This window comes from Cryptotermes secundus, unplaced genomic scaffold (genome assembly GCF_002891405.2).
Source record: "Cryptotermes secundus unplaced genomic scaffold, Csec_1.0 scaffold512, whole genome shotgun sequence".
In the NCBI taxonomy this organism is placed as follows: Eukaryota; Metazoa; Arthropoda; class Insecta; order Blattodea; family Kalotermitidae; genus Cryptotermes; species Cryptotermes secundus.
Window position 1 is genome coordinate 912,112 of NW_019735563.1, and position 26,872 is coordinate 938,983.

General features: G+C 39.3%; 1 protein-coding gene across 1 annotated transcript in view; it reads right to left on the reverse strand.

The window, feature by feature from the left end:
* Positions 1-26,872, reverse strand: part of LOC111869596 — a 37,248-nt gene that overhangs the window by 2,459 nt on the left and 7,917 nt on the right. Inside the window, exons 4-7 of the mRNA XM_033753481.1 lie at positions 26,252-26,505; positions 3,503-3,602; positions 1,608-1,712; positions 1,356-1,511 (exon numbers count right to left, since the gene is read on the reverse strand). Of these exons, the coding sequence (XP_033609372.1) occupies positions 1,356-1,511; positions 1,608-1,712; positions 3,503-3,602; positions 26,252-26,505 (615 nt within the window). The remainder of the gene's footprint in view (positions 1-1,355; positions 1,512-1,607; positions 1,713-3,502; positions 3,603-26,251; positions 26,506-26,872) is intronic.

Consider the following 26,872-nt stretch of genomic DNA (forward strand, 5'->3'; position numbering starts at 1 on the left):
CTCCGTAATCACACTTCACGATCTAAAATCGTACTAACTGGGAGACATTTCTGCTAAAACTGACACTTAACAAAGGCCAGGATGCCGAGAGAAACTGTAAACATCCCATCCCTGCGAGCAAGCTGGGAATGGTTATTATTTTGAAGGTGTCATAAATCCTTCACCACTACGGTCTTCCCTTCAGTGTCATCTCGCTACAGAAGCAGGGTTGGGGAACTTGGAATTTCCATGACATGAACACAGTTATTAGAAAACAGTTTGAACTGTCCAACTCGCTAAGAAAGTATACAGTCAATTGCAAAATGCTGTAAGCTAATGAAACGTCCTATTAAAAACTGAATTCTATGCCAATACAGCTGTGAAGTTAAGATTTTTGAAAATAAACCTGACACTTGGCGGGGGGCTGGAGTAAATCAAGTCGCGAGCCGCCAGTTGGCAATCTCTGGTCTAGAGGATTCGTCCTTCTACATATGGAGAGTTGAATGTTCTCTTCACTTTAATCGTATATAAGTTGAATATTCACATACCTCGAGTGCTAAATGAATATATTCCTTACTCTTTATTATTGTACTTGGTATGTGTAGGTTGTAGCGATTTGGAATTTGAGAAGAAAGTATGTGAATGAAGTTGTTGGAAACGTGGGATGCGTTCGGAGAGAGTTCCTTCTATTGAGACAGGTAATTAAACCAGTTTATATAGGCACATGGGCACTGAACATTTTTATAAGCTGTGTCAGTCTCTTTTAAGAAGAGGAGATATTTTCTCGTATATGAACAGTTCGTGGAAAAGTCTCATGGAAATTTGTGTGTTTTCATTTTAACTTATTTTTACTCTTTGCATTTTATTCTACTGTTATACCCAGACAGGAATTTACTAAGTGCTTCTTAAGATCTCAGAAATTCGTGACGTTAGTATATTAATAAAATGATGTACATTTTTGGATGTTGCCGATCTCCCTTGATTTATTTAAAATATCGTTTCTCAGACTTGACCCTCTTTACGCCGTCTTGCAGAAAGAAAGTCAACTCAGTCGAAGAGAAACGTATTAGAAATAGGACGATATATTATATCGAAAAATGAATAATTGAAAATGATCATTGTTGTTTTAGGAGGCATAAAACTTCGTCCCTTTGATATGGAGCTAATATCAAAACGGTGTGCCTGAAAATGAGGACAGTTTCCGAAATACTGGCATCTTACTGAATGACAACTCAGCTAATGTTCCATAGTCACTTGTTCGCATTCAGTCTTCTAGAAACCTTTAGATGTTTAAGAATTGTGGACTTTGGAGGTGCATGTAATGAACCTAAAGAAATTTAAATAATTCAATTTCTTATGCACTCGCATGCACTTACACTCATCATGGTGGAGTTGGACACGGGAACAAATTTCCCGGCTGTGAGTGTGAACTCCTTGTTGGCTGTGGCGATGATGAAGGCCAGACAGCGCTGAAATGGGACAGGGGTTCCCACCCAGTCGCAACCCCAGGCAGCGTCTCTCACCCTTTCTGCCTGGAACAGTAACCCTTACGCATGTAACAGGAGTTTCAGAACGAATGTGGAACATACCAGTCAGCGTGTACAAATACAATTACAGTTTCCACACACCTGTAGCGTGAGTTCCGTCCCAAGTGCGCAGAACAGACAGACGTAAAATATCGTCACTACATATATGATGAGAATTTGCGTTAAGTCGGTTATGTCTCCCCAGCTCTAGATAAAAAGGAACATTTGCTTAGAAACGTGTAGGCCTACATACACAATATAGTTCAAATATTCATTCCTTCATTTATTTTCTCGAGTTATAAATTAGTTTGGGTATTTATTTTAGAGGTTATGAAAAATATGAGCTAAATGCATTTACCTGGAATATACATGTATGTGACAAGGCAAGAGTGGCCTGAATGAGAGACCTACATTATGAGACGAGAGCAAACTAAACAATTTGTGGTTTTATTCGTTGTTGTTAAGTTACAGAGAAGTGTTCATATTTTCCTAATTTTTCCTCTTCTCCAGTGAATACCGCGATGAACTTGATGTTAGAAACAAGCAATTTACATCCCGCTATGTAATTTTGAGAGTTCTGCTTCTATTCTTAAAATCCCTGTGCAATTATGCCCGAAATATGAATGTTTGCTTCTCTGTACAATGAGCCCACTATTAGCTATTTGTGTAAGAATATCAATGTAGTATGAAATGCTTACAGTAACAGAATTACTTAATATATTTGGTGGATGAAATTAATAAACTCTCTCCTTACTTGTTCGTCTATTTGCAATTTTCAAAATGTTTTGAGGCACCATTCGGTTTACACGTATGTCCCTAACTGATTAATTTTACATAGTTGTGTTTAATTTACAGGAAAATGTATTATCTTATTTCCTTAATTTTTACTGTATTTCTGTTAACAGCATTGTTTCTCCCGCAATTACACTTATTTATTTTCTTTGGGAAAAGTTGTTAAAGAAACATTCTTGTTAATATAGCGCGGACTGTGTACGTTATGGGAGAAATTAGGTTTTATTTCCATTATTTGTGGAACTTAATGTAAAATTTTTCTTTTATATGTCAGTATTGTCACAGCAGAAATATTACCCTGGATATTTAGAATTGTAATAGTTTTTTCATGAAGTTGCTTAAGTTTTGCCTGAATAACCACATTAGCATTTGCAGCATAGGCCCATTACACGTTAAAAGGCATGAAGCTCAACTTTCCCTGAATAGGTTTTGCAGTTATTGCAATGTATTTGGGGACTGGGTATCGACATGACTAGAAAGGCAATTCAGAAAAAAGTAGGATAGACGTACAATGTTCAGATATAAATTACTGTCCGCTTACATTAAATGTTCTGTCTTCAGTTTTTTAATTAACAAAATTTGTTTTATGAAATGATGCCCGTTCATTGATATCTGGCAATTTTTTCCGTCCAAGGGATCGGAATTTATATGATCGATTTTTTTTTCGGTCTGTTAATTCGGTTGGATGGAAGGGATTCCACTTTTGACTATGAGATTAACCAACAAGTTAATCCAAAGAATTTTAATTGTATAGGAAATGATCAGTTTTAAAAAATCTCCTCTATAAATCCCCGCCGCACGCGATAGTGTGGATGGCTGAGGTACTGTGCTGCAAGCCGGAAGGTAGTGGATTCGATTCCCTCTGCCAGTTTTATCAGTTCACCATATATTTCCAACTTCACTATTTTCCTGATGTCGACTCAGTATCTAAAAGAAATGAGAAACATGTGTCACCCTTGGGATAAAGGACATAAGGCTGACAACCTCACTGCCATCTGTAAGCCGATTGGTTAAAAAGTTTGGGAGCTTCGACGTCTGACCAACCTATTGACAAACACGCCCTGTTATAAGAGTATTTGCTATGGTAAAAGAGTATTAAATCGCTGTCTGATTGTGTATTCATATGTATAAAGAGTAAGTTCTCCCACAAGACGAAAGTTTACCTAAAACATCACTGCATAATCAGAAAGAGATAGATACCTTACCGCGACAGCGGAGAAGGAAACAAAGCAGAGTGTGGCAAGCAGTAACAGGAGCAGACCACAAAGCAGGAAGTTCATTGTGTCTTCCAGAGCTCGCATGTACCTGAAATTGTAAAAGGATAATTCACAAGTTTATCACAATCTGTCAGGAATGTGGAGTGGCGATAGTCCGTGCGGTATAGCGACCGGCTTCGCCGAGGTCAAGAAAGCATAGCTCTTGTTGTGCTCTGGTATTAAGAGGTTTGATTTTTTTTACAGGGGGCGATACTATGCGCAATTTATTAGACTTAATTTATGTTTTTTAAGTCGGGATACTTCAGGTGAATCACAGTTTGGGGAGCCGGAAACGAGCGTTGAAATCTCCTTTAGACGCAACACATTCCTCAGTCACTACACTTCAGTTGTGCAGTTGACAGAAAATATTGACAAATTGGTTGGACGACACAGAAGTAAGTCTCGTTTTCGCACGACAGTGTATCGACCAGTTAGAATCTGCCGATTTAGTATTTTGAATGAACAGAATTTTCATGAGTTGCGAGAATGTTGAATAATTGTTGTGGCTCTGACAAGGGAATTCGCGAGCACTGTGATTCTCCCAGTCGACTCCAGAAATCGTGTGGTAGGAAGGAGATTCGATGGGGGCAGATATCTTCACTGACACCTTCTTTTATAAGCATGAGTAATTGCCCGTGGTCGGATCAATGATGATTATTAATATGTAATTTCGTTTTCACTGATGGTTAGAGTATGACTTTGGTTAATTGTCATATGATAAGTTTGTTTTACTGATTGTAGGATATAAAATTTGGGTTTGTGTTATGTATGCTTAGTATATTATGGTTAGTCCATTTTGCGAAGTTAATATAGAGATGCGTAATGACAGATTAAATATATTAGAAAGTATTGTATGTATGTACTTGTTCATTTGATTATATTTGTTTTTTTTTTTCAAATGTTGCGGGTTTTTTGGGGGGTATTCGTAATAAATATGTCACTGGGCGAAGTAGGAGCTATCCATAGATGCCCGATGTCAGGTGAGTACAGTCATTGATCCCCATCTGGGCAGAGTAAACTTGGTTGGCAGCGATGTCGCGACGAGGCGGAGCAACAGTATCTCACAATTTCCGCCTACGTCTTCATGGCATGGTGGATAACTGATTGAGCAGAGGGACAGCCTTACCTTTACCACTTCCTGTAATGAACTCACGTGTACTGTGAAAGTAATGACGTACTGCAGTATGGCTTGATGGTGCCGAACGCACTCGTTCAGTTGCATCTGCATGCGGCAGAACCCGTCCTTGGAGCGGGAAACCGGCTCTTCTCCCCCGTCACTGCCTGAGTCAGCTCCTGATGGAACCATTTCTTGTTTTATGTCCAAGAGGTCCGTTCTGAGTTTCTGCAGCTGAGTGCACGCCACCATAACCAGCGTAGCATATAAGAGTGGGAAGCCGATTAAAATGCACGTGTAGAAATTTGATTCAAATATCTACAAGGGAAAATTTAACTTAGTTATTTATAATACCTTCTTAGATTATTTCTTTTTTATATAGTTCTGCGGAATTTGAGAGACAGAGTGTAGTTAAAATGAATTATATAATATCTGAAATATACAGGGTGAATCGTATAGAACCGACCCGATGGATTTGCTAATAATTCCGCAGGTGATGGTCACAATTACGACATAATAATCCGTAGGCTCTCCTGAGTCGAATGGTGTGCGCATGGTCGGGCAAGTGGCAGCCCTTATGCCGCAAGGTCAAGGATAATTCGGAAACGTGTCTGCAGTGCACAGGCGACAATCATGGATTACACTGTTGAACAGCGAGTGTTTCTCGTTCGCACGTATTGGGTGACAGGCTCGATTACGAACTAACAGTTGGAATTCAGGAAGTAATTTGGAGTTCGTAAGAAGCCCGCGAAATCGACTATACAGTCCTTGGCTCAGAAATTGGAAAGGATAAGGACACTTTTAAGTGAACTTGGTAAAAACCGCCCCGAAATGCCAGAAGAAACGATTGCAATTGTGCGGGACAGATTACTGCAGTCTCCCAAGAAATCATTACCACGTCTAAGCCAGGAAACCGGGTATTCTTATTGAACGTGTCAACGGGTAGCAAAGAAAGCGAATCTTCGTCCCTACAAGATCACCAGTGTTCAGGAAATGGGTGATGTTGATAAAGATAAATTGGTACAGTACTGTTTATGATTTTGGGAATTCGTGCACCAAAACCCCAGAATTTTGGATATCACTTGGTTTAGTGATGAAGCATGATTCCACCTATCAGGATATGTAAACGCACAAAATTCCAGGATCTGGGCGTCTGAAAACCCACATGAGATGGCTGAATCACCACTACACCCACAAAAAGTGGGTGTATGGTGTGCAGTGCGCCATTTCTGGTTTACGAATCATTGGACCGATCTTCTTCTACACGACCGTGGACAGCACTTTATACTGCCGTATTTCTTACGATTTCGTGCAGCAGCTGGATGATGTGGAACTTACACAAGATTATTTTCTGCAGGATTCAGCGACATGCCACATTTCCAACATGTCCATGGAACTGATTAATAGCTTCTTCCCCGATCGCGTCATCTCTAAAAAGATGTGGCCCTCAAAATTCCCCGACCTTACCAGCCCGGATTTTTTTCTGAGATGTTTACTAAAGGAGGGGGTGTATGCAATTAAACCGCACACGTTACAGGATGTAAAGAACAACATTTCGGCTGAAATCAGGAACATCACTGAAGAAACACTTCAGCGAGTCACAGCGAATATGCAAACGTGGGTGAATGCATGCCTACTTGAAAACGGCGGACACTTTCAACAACTGCTCTGATCACGGCACACAATCCAAGATAAGATATGTGTAAATTACTTCAATATCTGTACGGTATATTTTATATTACAGCTCATTTCGTCGGGCCGGTTCTATATGAATCACTCTGTATCACATAAACGGAAGTGTTTATGACTTTGAGGCAGACATGTGTTTTTATGGACTTTGAGGTGTGAGTGTGCTCCTTACGTTATTAATGCAAAAAGCATACCCCGGAATTATATGCAAAAGTATTCTCCGCAACTTCTATGACATTCTGCCCACCTGAACGGCACAACATTCTATCAGAAAAGCGTTTTCATAACTATTTGTTTTGCTGTAATCAGAGAACACTGTGATTCATATAGTGGTTATAATCAGCCGACAGCTATGTTGGCTGTCAACGTATTGTGTTTTTCAGATGCCTTGTTGTAATGTGCGGGCTGAAAACGTAAAAATTACTGTATTTAAAATTATAATTTTATCTGTATTTTTGTATGGTTGTGTAACTTGGTCTCTGACATTAACGGAGAAACATTGAGTGAATGTCTTTGCGAGGAGAATGCTGAATTGAAACATGACCAGAAAGGGATGAAGTATCAGAAGATTGGAAGAAAGTACGCAATTATGACGTCATAAATTTTACTCTTCGCCAAATGTACCTGAATTGTTAAAGTCGAGGACGGTAAGATGGCCATGAATTGTAGCACGAATGGATTGAGATAAAGGCATACTGGTGTAGGATATTAGAGGGAATTTAGGAGGTGAGTTCTCATAGGAAGCCCAAGGGGTAGGTGGTTGAATAATATTAAAATGGATCTTAGAGAAATACGATGGAGTGTTATGATAAAGAATAATCGGATACCATAAAATATTTCGAAAAATTTAAATAGCTCTACAAACTGCGGTTTCTCAAAAGGACTGAGCTTAATGGATTTAGTTAGATGTAATTTGATTTTCATTATGTTTCACTTCATACAGTAAGAATATTCCAAATATTAGTAGGATAACATAAATAAGCGTGTTTATTTGTGACGTAATTAATACGTTATTGCACAGCAGAAGATGTAATTATCATAGACATTGAACACATACACTAATACAAAAGAAATAATTTTTTTACCTATAACCTGTGTTTGTAGGTGGGGAGGGGGGCGTTACGGTTGTTGGTTTAGGCTATGCATTACAATCCAAAAGGTCGTGCATTCGATTTTCCGATTTTTAATTGACCCAATCCTTCCAGACACAGTATGAATCAGCGGGCACCTGAGCCTCTTTAACAGAAATGAGTACCAGGAATTTTCTCTGGATTAAAGGGCTTCCGGCGTGTGAGCCTAACAAGGTGATCGCTATCTGTGAGCAGATTTTCTTGAATATGTATGAGCCTCCCCGCTTCACAGTCGTATGGACATGCATACAGTTCAGTTGAGGATAGGGAAGGCGATATTTTGCTGATTCTAACATATACGTATATTTTCCCATGTAATATTTATGTAATATAAAATCACTCAGATATGGGACACTGTTGAGTCGAATTTTTTTTTATATTGGTGATGAAGAATTGTTAGATAAGGAAATCAGAAAGCCAATCAATGTGTAACTAAATTATTCCAGATCCAAATGTTCCGTAAGGTTCGAAAATGGTTATTGATGATAATTAAAGCTTGAAATGAACAATCTTGAAGTAAATGAAATATAAAAAATAAAAGGGATTGCTTTCTTCAAGAATATATCTCGATTTGAAAATGTAGCCTATTTACCGCTTCAGGAGTAATTAAATTTGGCCCAACGTGTACGACTATGTCGACTAATACTGAAAGAGTATAAACGTTTACGGAATATAAATATCTATTGATTTTCCAGAATTTCGTTGGAGCCAGTGGAATTAACTTTAATTTCAGTTTATAGCGTAACTTACTTTATCGTGACCAATGACAATTTCATTCTTAATTAAACTACCTATTGTTTTTCTTCATTTCCGAGGTTTTCACTGGAAGCTGAAAGAATAAAAGGACACACAGTAATATACGGAATTACCTGCATGACGATTACGAGTTCGTATCCCGGACTGCTGACAGTGTCAAAAGGGTACCACGCGGGGTACATCAATTCATGGGATATGTACATCCGTACTCCTGATTGTACTAGGTGGTAGAAAGCTGTGAATGCGTAGGCATATTTCGTAACTATCTGAAGGTGCGGTATCCAGCCCGCTAGTGTACGGTGTCCGGTGTGAGGGTCTCTGGTCGGCTGGTCTTCCCATGTGAAGGATTCCGTGAGACGAAGCAGACGCTCAAAATCACGTAAACGCCAGCTGGAACACACGCAGAAAGAAAAACATTAAATGGTATCCGATGTTCGGTTGATACATGATGTAGTCTCGTAGGTCACCGACGTTTCGGACGAAAGTGTTACCTCCTCCTTCAGGCTCATGTGGAATTTCGGTAAACTCGCAGACTGCACGTTCTCACATCTCAGAATACATTAGTCACCGCTGAGGGAGCCTTATAATTAACAAAACTCTAAAGATCGCTTGGTGTTTTGACACTTCCAGTAAGATACAGAAAACGTGTGGAATACATTTAGATCCTTCTGTTAGGTATAGAGAAATTATTCTTTCTTATGCCACTTTCTGTTTGACATAACTTTATCGAAATTATGTAAGTAGCAATGTTAGGTTATGCCGTATTTTGCTACTTTCACGAATGTATCACTTGCACATTCACTTACATCACAATATTCTGACCTTCAGTCTCGTATTGGGATTGGTTTTTGTGTATAATGTTTTCACGTAACCACTAAAACATTTTCTGATTCCAGGATGTAAGATGTGTATGGTACCACAAGAAGATATAATATTTTATTTACCTTAAATTAAGATGCAACCAATATAATTGTGAAGTCGCAGTCAGTACTCGGAAAGTCTTCATAAAATTCTTCAAGTCATCGTTGTGTATGATGATATCCACATAAAATGCGAGGTACATCGCGTAACCATTGATTGCCGTGAAGACGTTGTAGATTGAGTTTAGTATGGACACTTTCTTCATGTTAATTGGGACGCCTGCCATTCTCAGTAACGTTAAAATTGTACGAAAGCGATTCTCCGTCACATCACACGCCTGCGTTTCTTTCTTTTTCATTATAAAATTATTTTCTTAGAAGTGCAGATACGTACGGATATCAAAAGAGATACAAGTTGTTGCAACTGATGTGAACAGTTGAACTTTAGCGACAGTGCACACACGGACGTCTACCTCTCAGGGGCTACGCGGTTCAACTGAAGTGCGCAGTGTTTCCTTCAGCATTGGCGTGCATGTCTGCCTGAGGCAGCGGCCGTTCTTTGCTACACAGCGTTTATGTGCGCAGTTCTCTTTTGGCTTCTGATTCCTTCTGCGTTTGCGCGAGTGAAGTAGGCGGTAGCTTTGTTCAGGATGTGAATAACATTTTATCTTGAAAACTTTTATGAAACATGATTCAAATTTGTATAATTAAAATGATACAGGGAAAGTTTCATGCTATTAGTTTACAAAATTAAGAGAGTTTCATCTCTAACTTGTGTAGAAAAATTTTATACCAACATTTTATGGGGGTTACAGGGTATGCAATAAAATGTGCAAAAAGTCCCTGTCGAGGTGTGCGCAGAAGCGAATGCCTGCAGAGTACGGACGATGTGTGTATGGTGTCTGCAGCAGAGCTTGCCTTTGGATCCCATGCATTTTAACACAGCGTTCAGGTCCATGTTGCACAGAAGCGCGCAATCTATCGAAATTTCCTGCTTTCATTCCAATCTCCATGAATACATTCTTTATGTAATATAAAATCACTCAGATGAGTTAGGGGACATTGTTTAATCGTCAGTAAACTCCAAATTTTGTGATATTGCTGATGAAAAAATATTAGATAAACAATCAGTCAAATATGTTACCAACTTAGACTACGGCAAAATATTCTATAAAATACAATGATCACTATTTATTTTAATTGGAGTTATAAATGAACAAAAATGACGTAAATTGATTATAAATAGGGTAAATGGATCGCTTTATTCAGAAATGTGTGTCCATTCGAAAATGTAGTCTAGTTTCTGTTACAGGACTGAATTGTGATTTGGCCCAGACTGTACTACAGTGCCCACTAATAATTTATTCTCTGAGTAAATAATGAACTTTTAAATGTTAATTGATTTTCACTAAGTTACTGAGTCATGAGGTTGTTTGGATCACCTGGGTTTGACTTAATTTTAATTAAATGTTACTTTACCGTGACCAGTGATAATATGATGGTTAATGAAACTAACTTTTGTCTCTCCTCAATTCCATGGCTTCCATGCGTAACTGATTATAATAAAATTACAAGCAGTAGAAGTACAGAATTACCTACATGAGAAGTGTGAGTTCGTATCCCGGACTGCTGACAATATCAAAAGAGTACCACGTTCTGAACACCAAATCAAGGGATATATATATCCGTACTCCCGATAATACCGGATGATATGGAGCTACGAATGCGAAGGAATACTTCATAACTTTCTGAAGTTGCAGTATCCACCCCGCTAGTGTACAGTGTCCGGTTTGGGGATTTCTGGTCGGGTGGTCTTCCCATGTGAAGGATTCCGTGAGAGGAAGCACACGCTTAAATTCACGTAAACGCCAGGTGGAACACGCGTAAAAACAAAAATATTAAGTAATATCGACTTTTCCGTGGTTACATGGTGTGGTCTCGTAGATCGGACACTTTTCTGAACAAAGTGTTATATCCTTGTAAGATTTGAGGCTTTCACGGCGGTGACTATGAAGAAAGCAGTCTTCTGTTATTTGGCACCGTGTATATGTGGTGTTAACCGATGTTTCGGAGGAACGTATAGCCTCCTTCTACCCTGAAGATTGAGGCGATATGTTCCCAGAAACGTCGGTTAACACCACATATACACGGTGCCAATTCCCAGAAGACTGCTTTCTTCATTGTTATATCCTTCTTCAGTCATGGGAAATATTGTTAAACTTCTGTCAGACTACACGTTCACACATATCAGAATACAGTAGTTACCGCTAAGAGAACTTCAAATTTCACAAAACTTTAAAAGTCGTTTTGTGTTTTGAGACTTCGCGTAGAATATAAATGATGTATATTTCTCTACTTTCACCAGTGTATCACTTCCACATTCACTTACATCGCCATATTCTGACCTTCAATCTCTTATTGTATTGGTGTTTGTGTATAATGTTTTCACGTAGCCACTGAAACACTTTCTGATACCAGGATGTAAGTTGCGAATGGTACCACGAGAAGATATAATATTTGATTTACCTAATACTAAGATGAAACCAATACAATATTGAACTCGAATTCACTACTCGGAAAGTCTTCATAAAATTCTTCAAGTCATCGTTGTGTATGCAGATATCCACACACATTCCGATACACAGCGCGTAACCATTGATTGCCGTGAAGACGCTGTAGATTGATTTTAGTCTTGATACTTTCTTCATGCTGATTGGGTCGCCTGCCATTCTCAGGAACATAAAAATGACACGAAAGAGATTGTCCATCACATCACACGCCTGCGTTTCTTTATTGTTCATTATAAAATTATTTTCTTAGAGGTGCATAGACGTACGGATATCAAAAGAGATACAAGTTGTTGCAACTGACAGGAACAGTTCACTTTAGCGGCAATGCTCACACGGACGTCTGCCTCTCAGGGGCTACGCGACTCTACTGAAGTGCCCAGAGGTTCCTTAAGCACTGGCGTGCAGGTCTGCCTGAGGCAGCGGTCGATCTTTGCTACGCATCGTTTATGATGTGCGCAGTTCCATTGTGACATTTTATGTCTTCTGCGTTTGCGTGAGTGAGGGAGGCAGTGACTTTGCTCAGGAACTCAACGACAGTGGCTAGGAAAGTTTTATGAACAATTGTTTAATTAAGAGAAGATATAAGTTCTCATGCCATGAATTTAGAAAATTAACCGAGTGCACAATCACAACACATCTACAATCCTATAATGTTCATGCAAATGCATGCACACGCGAACTGTCCGAATTTTTCCATTCATATTTTACATTTTTCCTTTCATATTTTACATTTTCCGTTGATCTTTCGTTTTAAATACTGGGATTTCCATTCATACGTATTTACTTTGCTTCCACACTTTCCTATGATATTACATTATGTTTCGCAGTCAGTTTGTAGGAACGTACATACTTTAGCCATGATTTTGTCTTTTATTTCCACTTTCGGTAGGGTGCTTTCCTTTATTCCCCTAATTCTCAGTAATGGTTCACATGACGCGGCTCCTTCGAGGCCCTTATACACCGCAGTTGAAAATGATTTTCCTGTACTCGAAACAAAAGTAAAAGTAACTAATTGTGTCACTTTTTTAATTGCCACACAGATTATGAAGAATTTAAAACATTGAAACAATAGAGTGAAGACTGTTATAAACTTCTTCACTGATATAGCCATGTGTATGCACAGGGATGTTTGGAGTCTTCTGTGGTATTTGTTTAATTAATATTGAAATGTCCATGAGTTCTTTCTGAAAAATAACTTTTTATAAGTAGATTCTAAAGCTTCCTGACAATGGTAAATAAGACTCAGAAATACTGGGATTTTGGACTTTATCCAACATCCGCTATTGTACAGAATAGAGAACACAGCGTTTGGGATGCTGGATCTCTTCACGTCCTCAAGCGTTTGGGGGACGCTCTGGTGGATCCCTCCGAAAGAACTGACCTCAATCATTGGACCACTCATGTCAGGGCAACAACAGCCACCAAAATACTTGAGACCAGGCTATACCGAGGAGAGATAACGGGAACATATACAATAGGAATTGTGATAACTCATGTCCAGAACTCAAACTTAGTTATAGGTCACTGCGATGTTTATATCTGCCATATCCCGTTGCAGTGACCGATCCATATTCATCTGACAACCAGAGGTGTTACATTGGACACATAAGTGCACTGCATACCAAGTGGAGCCAGTGTGACCCCTCCACGCGTATACAGAAAAGGATAAGGAAACCGTTATGTCTCCTATTTTAACATGTTCTTTCCCATGTAGTGTTTATGTAGTAGAGAATCACTTAGATAAGCTAACGGGCACTGTTTAGTCTTCAGTACACCCAAAATTTTGTAATATTGCTGATGAACAAGCATTAGATAACAAATCGGTGACATATGTTACTAACTTAAACCGCATACAAATATTCCGTAAGGTACGAAAATCATGATGTATTTTAATTGAAATTACAAGTGTATAAACAAGACGTAAATTGATTATAATACAGAAAAGGGAGTGATATTTTCAAAAATATATTTGTCGATTCTATAACATAGTCTAGTTTTTGTTTCAGGACTAAATTGGTTTTTAACCCACATTGTACGACAATGTCCACTGACACAAAAATGTGTAAATCTTTCACTGAATAACTAATGAACTTTTAAATGTCTGTTGATTATTAGAAAGTTGAAGTGACTTAAGTTTCGTTTTGAGCGTCTAAGTAAAATAATTTACGGTGACCAATGATAATTTATTTGTTAATGAATCTAAGTTTTGTCTCTCTTAAGTTCCATGGCTTCCTTGCGTAGGTGATTACAATAAAATTACAAGCAGTAAAAATACGGAAACTCCTGCATGAGAATTATCGAGTTCGTATCCCGGACTGCTGACTGTATCAAAAGGGTACTGCGCTGGGTACATCAATTCATGATATATATACGTCCTTCCTCCTGATTGTTCTAGGTGATAGAAAGCTGTGAATACGTAGACATATTTCATAACTTTCTGAAGGTTCGGTACTTAGCACGGTAGTATATGGTGTCCGTTGTGAGGGTTTCTGCTAAGCCGGTCTTCCTATGTGAAGGATTCCGTTTGAAAAACAGACGCTAAAAATCGCGCAGACGCCAGCTGGAACACACCCCCGAAACAGAAATGGTACAAAAATATCGACTTTTCTATTATTACATTAACTAGTCTCGTACGTCACTGACGTTTCGGAAGAAAAATTTACCCCATCTTCAGAGTGATGTGAAATATCGATAATTGTTTTGGCAGAAAAGACGTTCTCATATTTCAGAATACAGTAGTGACCGCTTCGAATAGGATATTCGTAGAAAACATCTAACATACTCTTTCATCATTCTGGTAGATATAGAGAAATTATTCTTCCTTTTGCAACTGTCTGTTTGTTGTAACATTATCGAAATCATGCAAGTTGCAGTGTTATGTTATGCCGCATTTCGCTACTTTCACCATTGTATCACTTGCACATCACTTACAACAACATATTTTGACACTGCGCGTAAGCGTTGATTGCCATCAAGACTCTGTCTTGATGACTTTATTTTCTTTCTGCGTTTGCGTGACTGAACAGGGTAGTGGTTGCTTTGTTGAGGAAGGGAGTGGCCTGGTACTCATTTCTGTTAGAGTTTGAGTGACCCTTATTGCCATAGTGCGGCTGGAAGTATTAGGTCAACTGAAAAAATTCAATGAACATTTCGGGACTTGAACCCGCGACATTTCCTCTTGTAGCATAGCCCCTCAACCAAGTACGCTACCGTGTGCCTCCTCTAAGCTGCAATGCGCATACTAATTTCTGCCTGTCAGTAGCTTGGGCGGTCAAATAAAGAGCGCAGAATTATCTTAAACAATTCTATAGAGGACTGCCTGGGCTACGGCCCACAGTTTGCAGTGCTAGATTTATGAGGCATGACGTTCACTGACGTCTTCATTTTCCTTCTGCGTTGCGTGACTGAAGAAGGCGGAAGCTCTAAGGAAACCAGTGGCATTTACCTGAATAGTTTTAAGTAATTTGTTGGAAAATGTGTTTGGTTACCGACACTGGAAAATTTGTAGATCATGGAATCACAATTTTAAGAGAGTTTCTCAGCCAGTACTATAGAAATTATGTATAATTTATGAACATCTACTTTTTGTATAATTATCGAGACGGACAAGTATTTAGGTCAAGGATTCACAAAATTAACCGAGTTTGTGTTCCTTGAAAATTATGTATAACTACTCTTTGTGTAATTACGTTTAAGCGATCATCTGCTTGACCTTGACATTGTATAAGTGTTACTTCATATCGACAAAGGGAACAAGGTTATCTCGTCGCAGTGTTTGCATCCTCACAACATTAATTTTATATTCCGGGTTCGCACCTCCTCTAATATACTGATATTCTCAATGGAAGCCGTTTCTTTGTAATGTTTTTTATAATAGTTTCGAGTATATTTATAGATATTTCTGTTTCTTATTGACAGAAATATCCTGTCATCCCCCTCCCAATCTTCACCGGCAGGAACTGTACCTCTTTGAAGGTTTGCTACCCGCACAGCCTTTTGCAGGTTGCAAGCGCCGTTGTTATTTCCTGTAGGCATTGATAAGACCATGTATTCGTTCTATTTACTAATGGTGTCCTGTATTTAAGGCCTTCGATTGAGTTAATCAATAGGAGAGTAAAAACTGACAAGACTGCACTGGGTCAAACTCCCGTGGCCTCTCTCACTGCAACCGTTTCAGAAGTCGGGTAGTTTCTGTCTCCCACTTGCAGGCTTGCACCGTCTGTCTCATTTGTGCTCATTTTTGCAACATGTAACTCCTTTGTGAGGTTGTTCATTTCAGTGAATTCTTCGAGATACCAAAATTTACTGTGACATGACTTCTGAACGCGGGGAATGTGCAGTGAGAAAGACAGAGCACGTAAGTCTGTTGCTAGACAACGGTTAGCTGAAACATATTTCCGCTGCAACAAATGCGCTTGTATAAATCAACGCTTTGCCCTGAGATTGTTATATACTTCGTGACAACCAAGGATAACAAAGGAATCAACTCTCTGACGGGATATTCTGTGTTCGGTCCGCATGAAATTAGTTCAGTCCCAGATTGAGAGATCCAGATAGCGAAGGCTAGAGACCAGAGACCAGCTGAAGATCCTGTCCACAGTGAGAGAGTAGGAGTTCAGTGTGTGTGCTGCTGTATTCAAGTGTAATTATAATGCAATAATCAAATCTAGAACCACAGTTATTAGTCACTCCAACCTCTTTCACGTGAAATTACTTTATTTTCTACCCTTCAGTAACGTTATGTTCATCCGAACTAGAGCGCTTGCGCTCCGTCAATCTCTATTCCTCCCCTTCCCACCACCACTTGCAGTTTTGCCCTGATGTTTACGTCACTGTAGGGGTTCAAATATAGAACCGTTATCATCACTCGTAATTTAGGATAACAAGCGTATGTTCTGTGAGTAGTTTTTGATTGGTCTCATTTCATTGCTAGTTTCTTGCTCGAGTTACCTTTTGGCCTTGAGGTTGGAGGCAATATCGTGGTTTTGTTTAATTAATAATAAAATGCCCTTAAATTATTTTGAATAATAACTTTTTATAATGCGTTCTGACAATTGTGTATAAGACACAGAAATATTGGGTTTTTGCACTTTGTCCACCATCCGGTATTGTACAGACTATAGAACACAGCGTTTGAGATGCTGGATCTGTTCACGTCCTCCATCGATAGGGGAACACTCTTGTGGATCCCTCAGAAAGAAATAACATCAATCACTGGACAACTCATGTCAGTACAACCACAGCCATATAAATACTTGAGACCAGGCTATGTAGAGGGGGAAGAACTTGAATATATGCAGCAGGAATTGTTATAACTCATTCCCTGACTTCAAACTGAGATATACGGCACTGCCGTTGTCGGATCATATGGTAAGGTTATTGAGCAAAATAGAAACCCACAAAAGAAGAAATTTGGTGGGAAAATATGTGAAGAAAAACTTGGACATTGAAGGCGTCAAGGGGACTAGAAGTTGATTTTAAAATAGATCTTAGGGAAATCGATATTTATCAAGGATCAAGAGAGCATATAAGTGACTTACGACTCTGTCCAGCGGGGGTTTCTTGTTAGAGCTGTTCAACTCTTGGGACCTTCCACCACATTGCTACGTGGAGAAAATATTCCTCACATTTAGTCAGAATTGAAAGTCTTATATGACGTTCGTACCGAAACTTGCTGTATTACTGCGTCCTATTTGGACAATGTACCTTATAATAAGCGCTGTATGTATTCTAACTCTCTTACGTATTTTGATTTTGATCAGTCGCATTGGGTAGATGCTAGGATAGTATTCATATACAGGCAAGAAACTCTTATTTCGATGTTCTACCATTCTCAGCGTTCATAATTATTGTATATTTACTGATTTGAAGGTACATGACCAGGCAGTTGAAAGAGGGACTTGGAATGAAAGGAGAATATTATCATCTACTTCTTCTTCGTGCTATCACATAAGTATCTAAAGTAATAGTAACCATGTAACAGGCTGTGAAGGCCCATAGGGTTGTGAGACGTTGATGGCCCCACATTATTTAGACAATCGGCTCATAATGGCGGCAAGTTTGTCAGCCTTACGTGTTGGCCGCCCTTTACCCCTAAGAAAATTCCAAGAATATTCCTCGTACTCATTTCTGTTAGAGGCTTAGTCGACCCCAGGACAATAGTGCGGCTGGTAGCATTAGGTAAAATTATAAAACACAGTAACCTCATCGGGACTTGAACCCGTGACCTTCCGGCTTATAGCATAGTGCCCCAACTAACTACGCTACCGCGTGTCCCACATACTATGAGATATGAAGGAAATATTTCTTCAATTAGAAATATAATCAGAAAATCCGCAATATTTTTACAGTTTACACAAGCCTCATTTTCGCATTTGCTGCTTTCATAATCCACTGAAATTAGTTTACCTTATTGTACTTAAGCGAAACACGGGATAGTGAAGAGGTAATAAAATTAATTCCCTTACAAGAAAATTTGCTACTTCTCTTCGAGAGAGATTGTGATATAATTGGATTTATTAATTTATGAGACTCTTTGTTTTCCTAACATTGCTCTCACTCCGTGCTATTTAATTTCGTTAATTATGTTCAGTGTGTTTATATGATACTGAAACTGTTCCGTTATTTCTCTCATTCTGTAATGTCGCTCACGTTGTATATTTCTCATAGAGATACGTAAAGTATCTTTGATCTAAAGCCAGTACTATTGAAATGCTTTGATTTCGTTTAATTCCCTGGGTCATGTGTTGTGTAGTGACATTAAATGTTTCAGTATTCATAATGACACAGTTCAGTTAAATACTCAAATACACTGTCTGATGTGTATGGCAGTACGAAGGAAGTGAATCTTAGAGATTTTCGTGATGCTGGAATCTCGTGATTATACCAGTCATTCAGTGGATTGGCCAATGACAGAGAACAAGCGGACCTAAGTTCCGTGGAGGAAACATGTGTCTCCTGGAATTGATAAATTGTATATAGAGGTCTTCTGTATGGATGCTCGTAAAGTTTAAATATTACAGCCCGTAACTCAATCATATGTTTTGTTTCAGAGTGTAATTTCTGACGTGGAAATTCATGATTTTGAAGTTTACGTAAGTGTCGGGTAATTCGGGGAGAAATGTGAATAAGAGAATAAGGAAGGTAATGAATATGTCGACACATATACTTTGTTTGAGCTATTGCAGATACAGATATATTACTCTTGTGTTACAGTAAATATCATTCTCTAAAGCTTAAAGTATAAAGGTTTGCTGTGTTTTCTATATTGTGAGAACAAAGTGCCATTGTTAGGTTGGTACTATACGCGTAGAGCACATAGTAATTTAGTTTCCTGTTCGCTGAAAGTGTAAGTTGAAGAAAAATTTGTTGAATGTTTTCCCTCTTTTCCTTAAGTGTAGTTTGACATAAATCAGCTTGTAAATTGTGGTGAATAATCTGTGAATTATGAACTGGAAACCGAGTAGTCACATACAGACAATTTCGTATTTTGTCATAAATTATACTTTTCATGAAGCATTGTGGAATTCGCTGTGCTAGAGTGGAATTTGTAAATTATTATGAGCTGACAATACACAATGAATATTGCAGTGCGGAGCAGGCACACTTTCCATTTTCTATTGCTGCGTAAGCTACTCCGTGACAGTTTCTTCACTCTTGTTCTTCATGCTGAATAGGCTACTCCGTGACAGTTTCTTCACTCTTGTCTTTCATGGTGAGTAGAAACATGAAGAGGGAAATGTATTCTTTCATTATCTGGTGACAAACAAAATATTATATATTTTATAAACAATTGCTAAAATTTAATTACATAATTGTCGAAGTTTCGAAGAAAAATTTCTAAGAACACACTTCTCACTGAGTTCATAATTACAATATCTTGAAAAACTCTGGAAAGGCAGCTAAATTTATTGGAATAACAGAATGCAATAGGTGATGCTGCAGTCTAGAGGAATCGTTCTGGGACATATGGAGAGTGAAATACTAAATCAATTATAATCCTATAACAGTTGAATAATGTTCAATGACTCGACTTCTAAACGAATATGCCCTATACTCTATATTATTATACTTAGTGTAGGTACGTTGTAACCATTTGAAATTCGAAAAGAAAGTATGTGACTGAATTTGTTAGAAATTTGATATATGCTCGGAGAGAGTTCCTTCTAAAAGACAGGTGATTGAACCAGTTGATATCGCTACGTGTGCACTGGACATTTGTATATGCTCTGCCCGTCTCTTTAGAAATACGAGATATTTTCTCGTACCTGAACATTTCGTAGAATAGACTCAGGGAAATTTGCGTTTTTTTTTAATTCAACTTATTTTTACTATTTGCATTTTATTCTACTGTTATATGCAGACAGTATTTTAGTAAGAGCTTCTTAAGATCTCAGAAGTTCGTGACGATGGTATATTAATAAAACGATCGACATTGTTGGATGTTGCCCATCTTTCTAGTTTTATTTAAAATGTCGTTTCTAAGACTGGACTCCCTTTCCGCCGTCTAGCAGAAAAAAGTCAACTCAGTTTTGTCCATTCAAAAAAACAAGTCCTTTTCTTCGAGCAACAGAACCAAGTTAGGCAGGATATATAAGTGAAACAAAAGAGAAACTATTTACTGGAGTTCAGACAAATATTTCAGAACGCCACGTATGTGAGACCATTCACTGTCCAATGGAATTGGCATGAGGGTTTTTGTAGTATGTTGTTTGTATGTGGTACCTCGCGCTGGTTCTGATATCCGGAAAAAGAGGACTGGTTATATTAGTTGGGCCCAGCTGAATTGAATTGCTTTTTACTTCTGCACGGAGACAGACTACAATCTCAGAAACGTCATACATAATAAAAATAGGACGACATAAATTGTCCAAACAAGAATTATTTGGAATTCTTCTTGTTGTTGAGGTAGAAGATACTAGAAACTCCATCGACTTCGATATACTCGCATTTCGATACAGTGTTCCTGATAATGAGGACAGTTTCCGAAATATTGGCATGTTATTGAATAATAACGCGGCTTATCTTCCAAAGTCACATGTTCTCATTTAGTTTTCTCGAAACTTTAGACGTTAAAGATTTGTGGACTTTGGAGGTACATGTAATGAGCCTAATGCAATTTAAATCATTCCAGTTCTTAAGTACTCGCATGTCCTTGTATGAATGAATGTATGAGGGGTAGGTCTTCTCGGCCCTTGCACCTCGACCTACAGTGGTCTATCGTGCTTTACTCGCATGTTCTTACATTCATCATGGTGGAGTTGGACACGGGAACAAATTTCCCGGCTGTGAGTGTGAACTCCTTGTTGGCTGTGGCGATGATGAAGGCCAGACAGCGCTGAAATTGGACAGGAGTTCCCACCCAGTCGCACCCCCAGGCAGCGTCTCTCACCCTTTCGGCCTGGAACAGTAGCCCCTACGCATGTAACGGGTGTTTCAGAACGAATGTGGAACACACCAGTCAGCGTGTACAAATACAATTACAGTTTCCACACACCTGTAGCGTGAGTTCCGTCCCAAGTGCGCAGAACAGACAAAGGTAAGATATCATCATTGTATTTAAGACGAGAACTTGCGTTAAGGCGGTTATGTCTCCCCAGCTCTAGATAAAAGGGAAAATTTGCTTAGAAACGTGCAGGTCAGCATACATAAATGTATCTCCAATGGATATCTTGATGGCCACGACGCTATAAGCAAGCAATTTACATCACGCTATGTAGTTTTGAGAGTTCTGTTTCCATTCTTAAATCCCCGTCCACAAACTCCCGATATAAAGACTGTTTGCTGCTCTGTATAATGAGGCGAATATCAGCTATTTGTATAAGACTGACAATGTAGTGTAAAGTGCGTAAGCTAAGGGTATTACCTACTACATATGGAATGGCCGCGCCATAGATCAAGCGGTTAGTCGCTGGTTTTCCACCGCGGCCCGGGTTCGGTCACGGGTCTGGTCAAGTTGGATTTGTGGTAGACAGCGTGGCACTGGGACATTATTTCTCCTAGTACTTCGGTTTTCCCTGCCAATCTTCATTCCACAATCCCCCTCACCTAACATCTGGGACTGGTATAGTAGGCCAGAAGGGGCCGCAGTACAAGGGACGTAGTCCCACCCCACTAACAATAAAGAAAACCTAAATTCTAAGTTATCTTGTTCAGTAAAATTCTTTGAGAGTTTCAGGTACAGATATTGCCTCCAACCTCAAGGCAAAAGGTAACTCGAGCAAGAACTAGCAATGTATTGAGACCATGCAAAAGCCCTTCACAGTACAAAACGCTTGTTATCCTAAATTACGAGTGATTATAAGGCTTCTATATTTGAACCCCGCTTGAAATAAAATAATACTGCATATGGAAGATCAATTTAATTAGATCTTTCCTTACGTGTTCTCCTCCTATTTACAAATTTTAAATATTTTCAGACACCATTCCATTTATATCAAGCTGATGATTTTTACATATTTGTGTTTAATTCCCCTGAAAGTATATAAGTTTTCTGTTTTCTCAATTTTTACTACATTTCTATTAACAACATTATTTCCCCTATAATTGCACTTGTTTATTAATTTTTTTTTGTTTGAGTGATGTGAATTGCGAATGTTTTGCTGTTATTGCAATGTGATTTGCGTCTGCGGATCTACATTACGAGAGTGGGAATTCAGAATATAGTGGAAAAATCTGAACAATATTCAGATATGAGTTACTGCTGCATATATTAAATTTTCTGTATTCCTGTATGCTACTGTAGGTTTGTTCGAATAACGCAATTACTTTCTTTGTAAGACTCATTCATTGATATCTGATAATTTATTCCGCTCAACTGATCGCGTTATGTATGATTGCTTTTTACCTTCGGACTGTAACTTCGGATAAGATTTAATGGATTTAATGTATGACTAGGAGAATAAGGAGTAGTAATTTCAGGAAATGATCAGAATTATAAAATCCCCGGTACAGTCGGTAATTTGGTTAGCTGGGACACTGCGCTGCAAATATAAAGGTAGTAAGGTTCATTCCCCAAATCAATTTTTTTTTATTGACCTAGTCCTTCTAGCCGCACTATGATCGTGATATCGACTCAGTCTGTAATAGAAATGAGAATCGTGTGTCAGCCTTTGGATAAAGGGCGTTCGGCACAAAAGGCTGACAACTTCACTTCCCTCTGTAACACGACTGTGTAAAAAATGTGGGAGACTGGACATCTAACGAAACTATTGACATCCACGCCCTGTCATCAGGTTAGATTTCTTAATAAATCCTCAGTTCCTTTAGACTCATGACATATAGAACTTGATAATACATAGCAGTAGTAAATCATTGTCTTCATGTGCATTGATATGTAAAGAGAATATTGCTCAGACCAGACGAAAATTTACTTGAAAAATCACTGCGTAGTCAGAAAGATATACCTTACCGCGACAGCGGAGAAGGAAGAAAAGCAGAGTGTAGCAAGCAGCATCAGGAACAGACCACAAAACGGGACGTTCATTGTGTCTTCCATAGCTCGCATGTACCTGAAATTGTAAAAGACAATTCACAAGATTGTCCCTATCTGTGAGGAATGTGGTGTCGGACTGTGTAACAGCCGGCTAAGGGGTGACACGCAGCAGCGTAGTTGGTACCGGCACTATGCTACAAGCCTGAAGGTCGCGGGTTCAAGTCCCGATGGGGTCATTGGATTTTTTTCTCAATTGACCTTATCCTCCAAGCCGCACTATGACTCTGGGGTCGAGTCAGCCTCCAACGAAATGAGTACCAGGAATATTCTTCGAATATTCTTGGGCGTAAAGACTGCCGGTGCGTAGGGCTGACAACCTTTTCGCCATCTCTGAGCCGATTGTCTAAAAAATGTGAGAACCTCAACATCTCCGAACCCTATTGGCCTCCACGGCCTATTACAGGCATCGTTTTACATTTTTACTTTAAGGGTTGGACGGCCTGTGTTGGATTCCCAGCGGTGCAATAGTTTTCTCATTTCCGCGGAATCCAGACATCTCTGGTGCCCAACCAGCCATCTGTTAGCCTGGAGTCCTTCTCCGGGGGTAAAGCGGCAGGGGCGTGTAGGTGACCACTCAACACTATCTAGTGCCGAGGTCAAGAAAAGCATAGCTGTTGTGCCCTGGATATTAAGGGATATGATTTTGTTTAAGGAAGGGGCTCTGCTATACGCAATTTATTAAAAATTGTTTATAAGTTTTATAAGTCTGGATACGTTAGGTTAACCACAGGTTGGTCAGCCGGGAACCATAGTTGGGATCACTTTTAGACGTAATACATTCCTCAGTCAGTGGGCTTCAGTTGTGCAGTTGACAGAAAATATCGATAAATCGTGTGAATGACACAGAGACAAGTCCCGTTTTCGCACCATAGGTGACTGACCAGTATGAATTTTAGGATTTTGTGTGAACAGAATTTTCATGAGTTACAAGAATGTTGAATAATCTTTATGGCTCTGACAGGGGCAGCCCTGAGGACTCTGACTCTCGCAGTGGCTCGGAGCACTCGACTCTAGAAGTCATGTGATAGGAAGGAGACTCGACGGCCACAGATATCTTCATTGACACCCTCTTCTTTAATGGTGAGTAATTTCCTGTGCCCCTCCACCTTATCGTGGTGAGGGGGTTTGAGTATGCCAAGGAACCTGAGAGCTATACCAGCGGTAGCGTAGCAACTGGCAAGGCCTCCCTTGCTGGACAGGTCAAAGGGTAGGCATGAGACGAAGAGAGATACCAAAAACCAAAAACTGATGCCGGAAGAAGCGTCATCAGCAGCGACTTGAAGCACAGAGCAAATGATGCTCGAGATGATTCAAGTTCGTATAGCAACAGGCGTGACCAGAGTGGTTTGAACGGCTGTTGTACTGTGATGTGGAAAGCAAATCGAAAATCTACCACATTAGCACTTTTCCTGGATAGTCTCTTTCCAAAAACAGAGATACTATGTATGCGACCGGAAGATGAAGAAAAAGACGTAAGAAAATGCTAGATTTCCTTGGGGACAGAAGAGGATAGTTTTATTAGAAGGAAGAAGCTCGAGATCTCATTAGTTAATTAGTTAGTTATTGGAGAGGGTGGGTTTCCTCGTGCACTTAGACCAGTATTGGTCCATTGTGCTTCCCTCTATGATATTCTACCAGTCTTTATACCCTACCGATAATGGTGCATATCATCAGTCCCACCGAGCAAGCGAGTTCGGCCTCACTTGTTTAGTGGTGTCTATAATGCTTCCCCCATCTATCAGAGGCCTTAGAGACTATTGTTGGTAGGGAAACATCCTGGAATTTGGCTCAGTGATCTCCTTGGAGATATGAGGTTCTTTTACGTGCCGTAAAGTTACAACACGGGACACACGGCTTAAAGTCCCTCCCGAAGGACTTGTTCCCTGAATTTTTCGGCCCTTAAAAATTCGACGACCTCCGCCGGGTATTTGAACCCGCGTACCACGAGTCATGAGGTGGGAACGTTACCTCTAGACTACGGAGGCCGCTGAGATCTCATTAAGTGGAGGAACTGTTTTGGAAGAGACTGTGGACCTGTCGTATGACAGATTACTGAAGTGGAAATTTGCCTCTTATCGGATCACTGATGACTTTTAATATGTAATTTCAGGTTCATTGATTAGGATATGAATTTTGGTTTGTTAATGAATTAGTAGGATAAAGTTGGTTACAGGGCCATAGTGTATAAAGTTTGGTTATACGATTGTTAAAGAGTAATTTTTTATTCTTTGAGTGATTATCAGAATATACATTTTTTATGTATTGAGTAATGGTTAAGATACTAGAATCTGGTTTACTAATTAATTTTTTTTCCTTGGCACTACAGCCCCAGTGGGCCTAGGCCTACCTCCATGACCTTCTCCGTTCACTTCGGTGTTTCTAGATCTTACAGATTCGGTAGGATTCCTTGGGCGGGTGATCATCTCGTCGCAAGGACTCTACCTATACACAAACACAGAAAAACGCGCACACAAACTAAACGTCCATGCCCTGAGTGGGATTCGAACCCAAGATCTCGGTTTTCAAGCGAGCGAAGACAGTACATGCTTTAGACCGCTCGGTTACCGTGACCGGCAGTAATTAAATTTAGGATGAAAAATTTGTCTTGTTAATTATTAGTTGTAGGATATAAAATTTGTATTTGTGTTATGCAGGTTTGGTACATATTGGGTGGTCAATTTTAAGAAGTCAGTGTGAGCTGTGTAATGGCAGATTGTAGGTGTTGAAATAGTTGTATATACACGTATGTATTTGTTGATTTGATTATATTTGTGTTTGTCTTCACATATTGAGTGACAATATTCGGTATTCCTAATAAATATGTCAGTGGGCGGTGTAGGAGATATCCACAGATGTCCGATAGGGAGTTAGTATTGTTACTGACCCCCATCTGGACACAATAAAACTAGTTGGCAGAGGCAAGATATGATAACGATTTGGATGACGCATTTGGCTGCACAACAATAACCCTCCACTCCCGCATACGTCTTCATGGCGTAGTGTTTAACTAATTGAGCAGAGGGACAGCCTTACCTTTACCACTTCCTATAATGAACTCACGTGCACTGTGAAAGTAATGACGTACTGCAGTATGGCTTGATGGTGCCGAACGCACTCGTTCAGTTGTGTCTGCATGCGGCAGAACCCGTCCTTGGAGCGGGAAACTGGCTCTTCTCTCCCATCACTCCCAGACTCATCTCCTGATGGAACCATTTCCTGCTTTATGTCCAAGAGGTTCGTTCTGAGCTTCTGCAGCTGACTGCACGCGACCATAATCAGCGTAGCATATAAGAATTGGAAGCCGAAGAAAACACTCAAGCCGAAGATTGATGCAAATATCTACATGGGAAAATATAAGTTAGATAGGTGTATTTATACATATTTTCTTAAAAATATTAGTTTACGTTAGTTTTATGCTTCTCTATGTAATACGATTGATAGAAGAGTTAATTTAATCTATGTCTATCTACAATATATCATATAAACCGAAGTGTTTATAATTTTGAGGTAGGCATATGTTTGTATCAACTTTGAGGTGTGAGTTTGTTTCTCGCGTAATCAATGCAAAAACATGCTCTGAAGTTATGGGCAACAATTTTCTCGCAACTTCGATAACATTCTGCCCGACTGAACGGCGTCAGATTCCATCAGAGAAGTATATTCAAAACTTGGTCTATTTGCCGTATTCAGACAACACTGTATAATA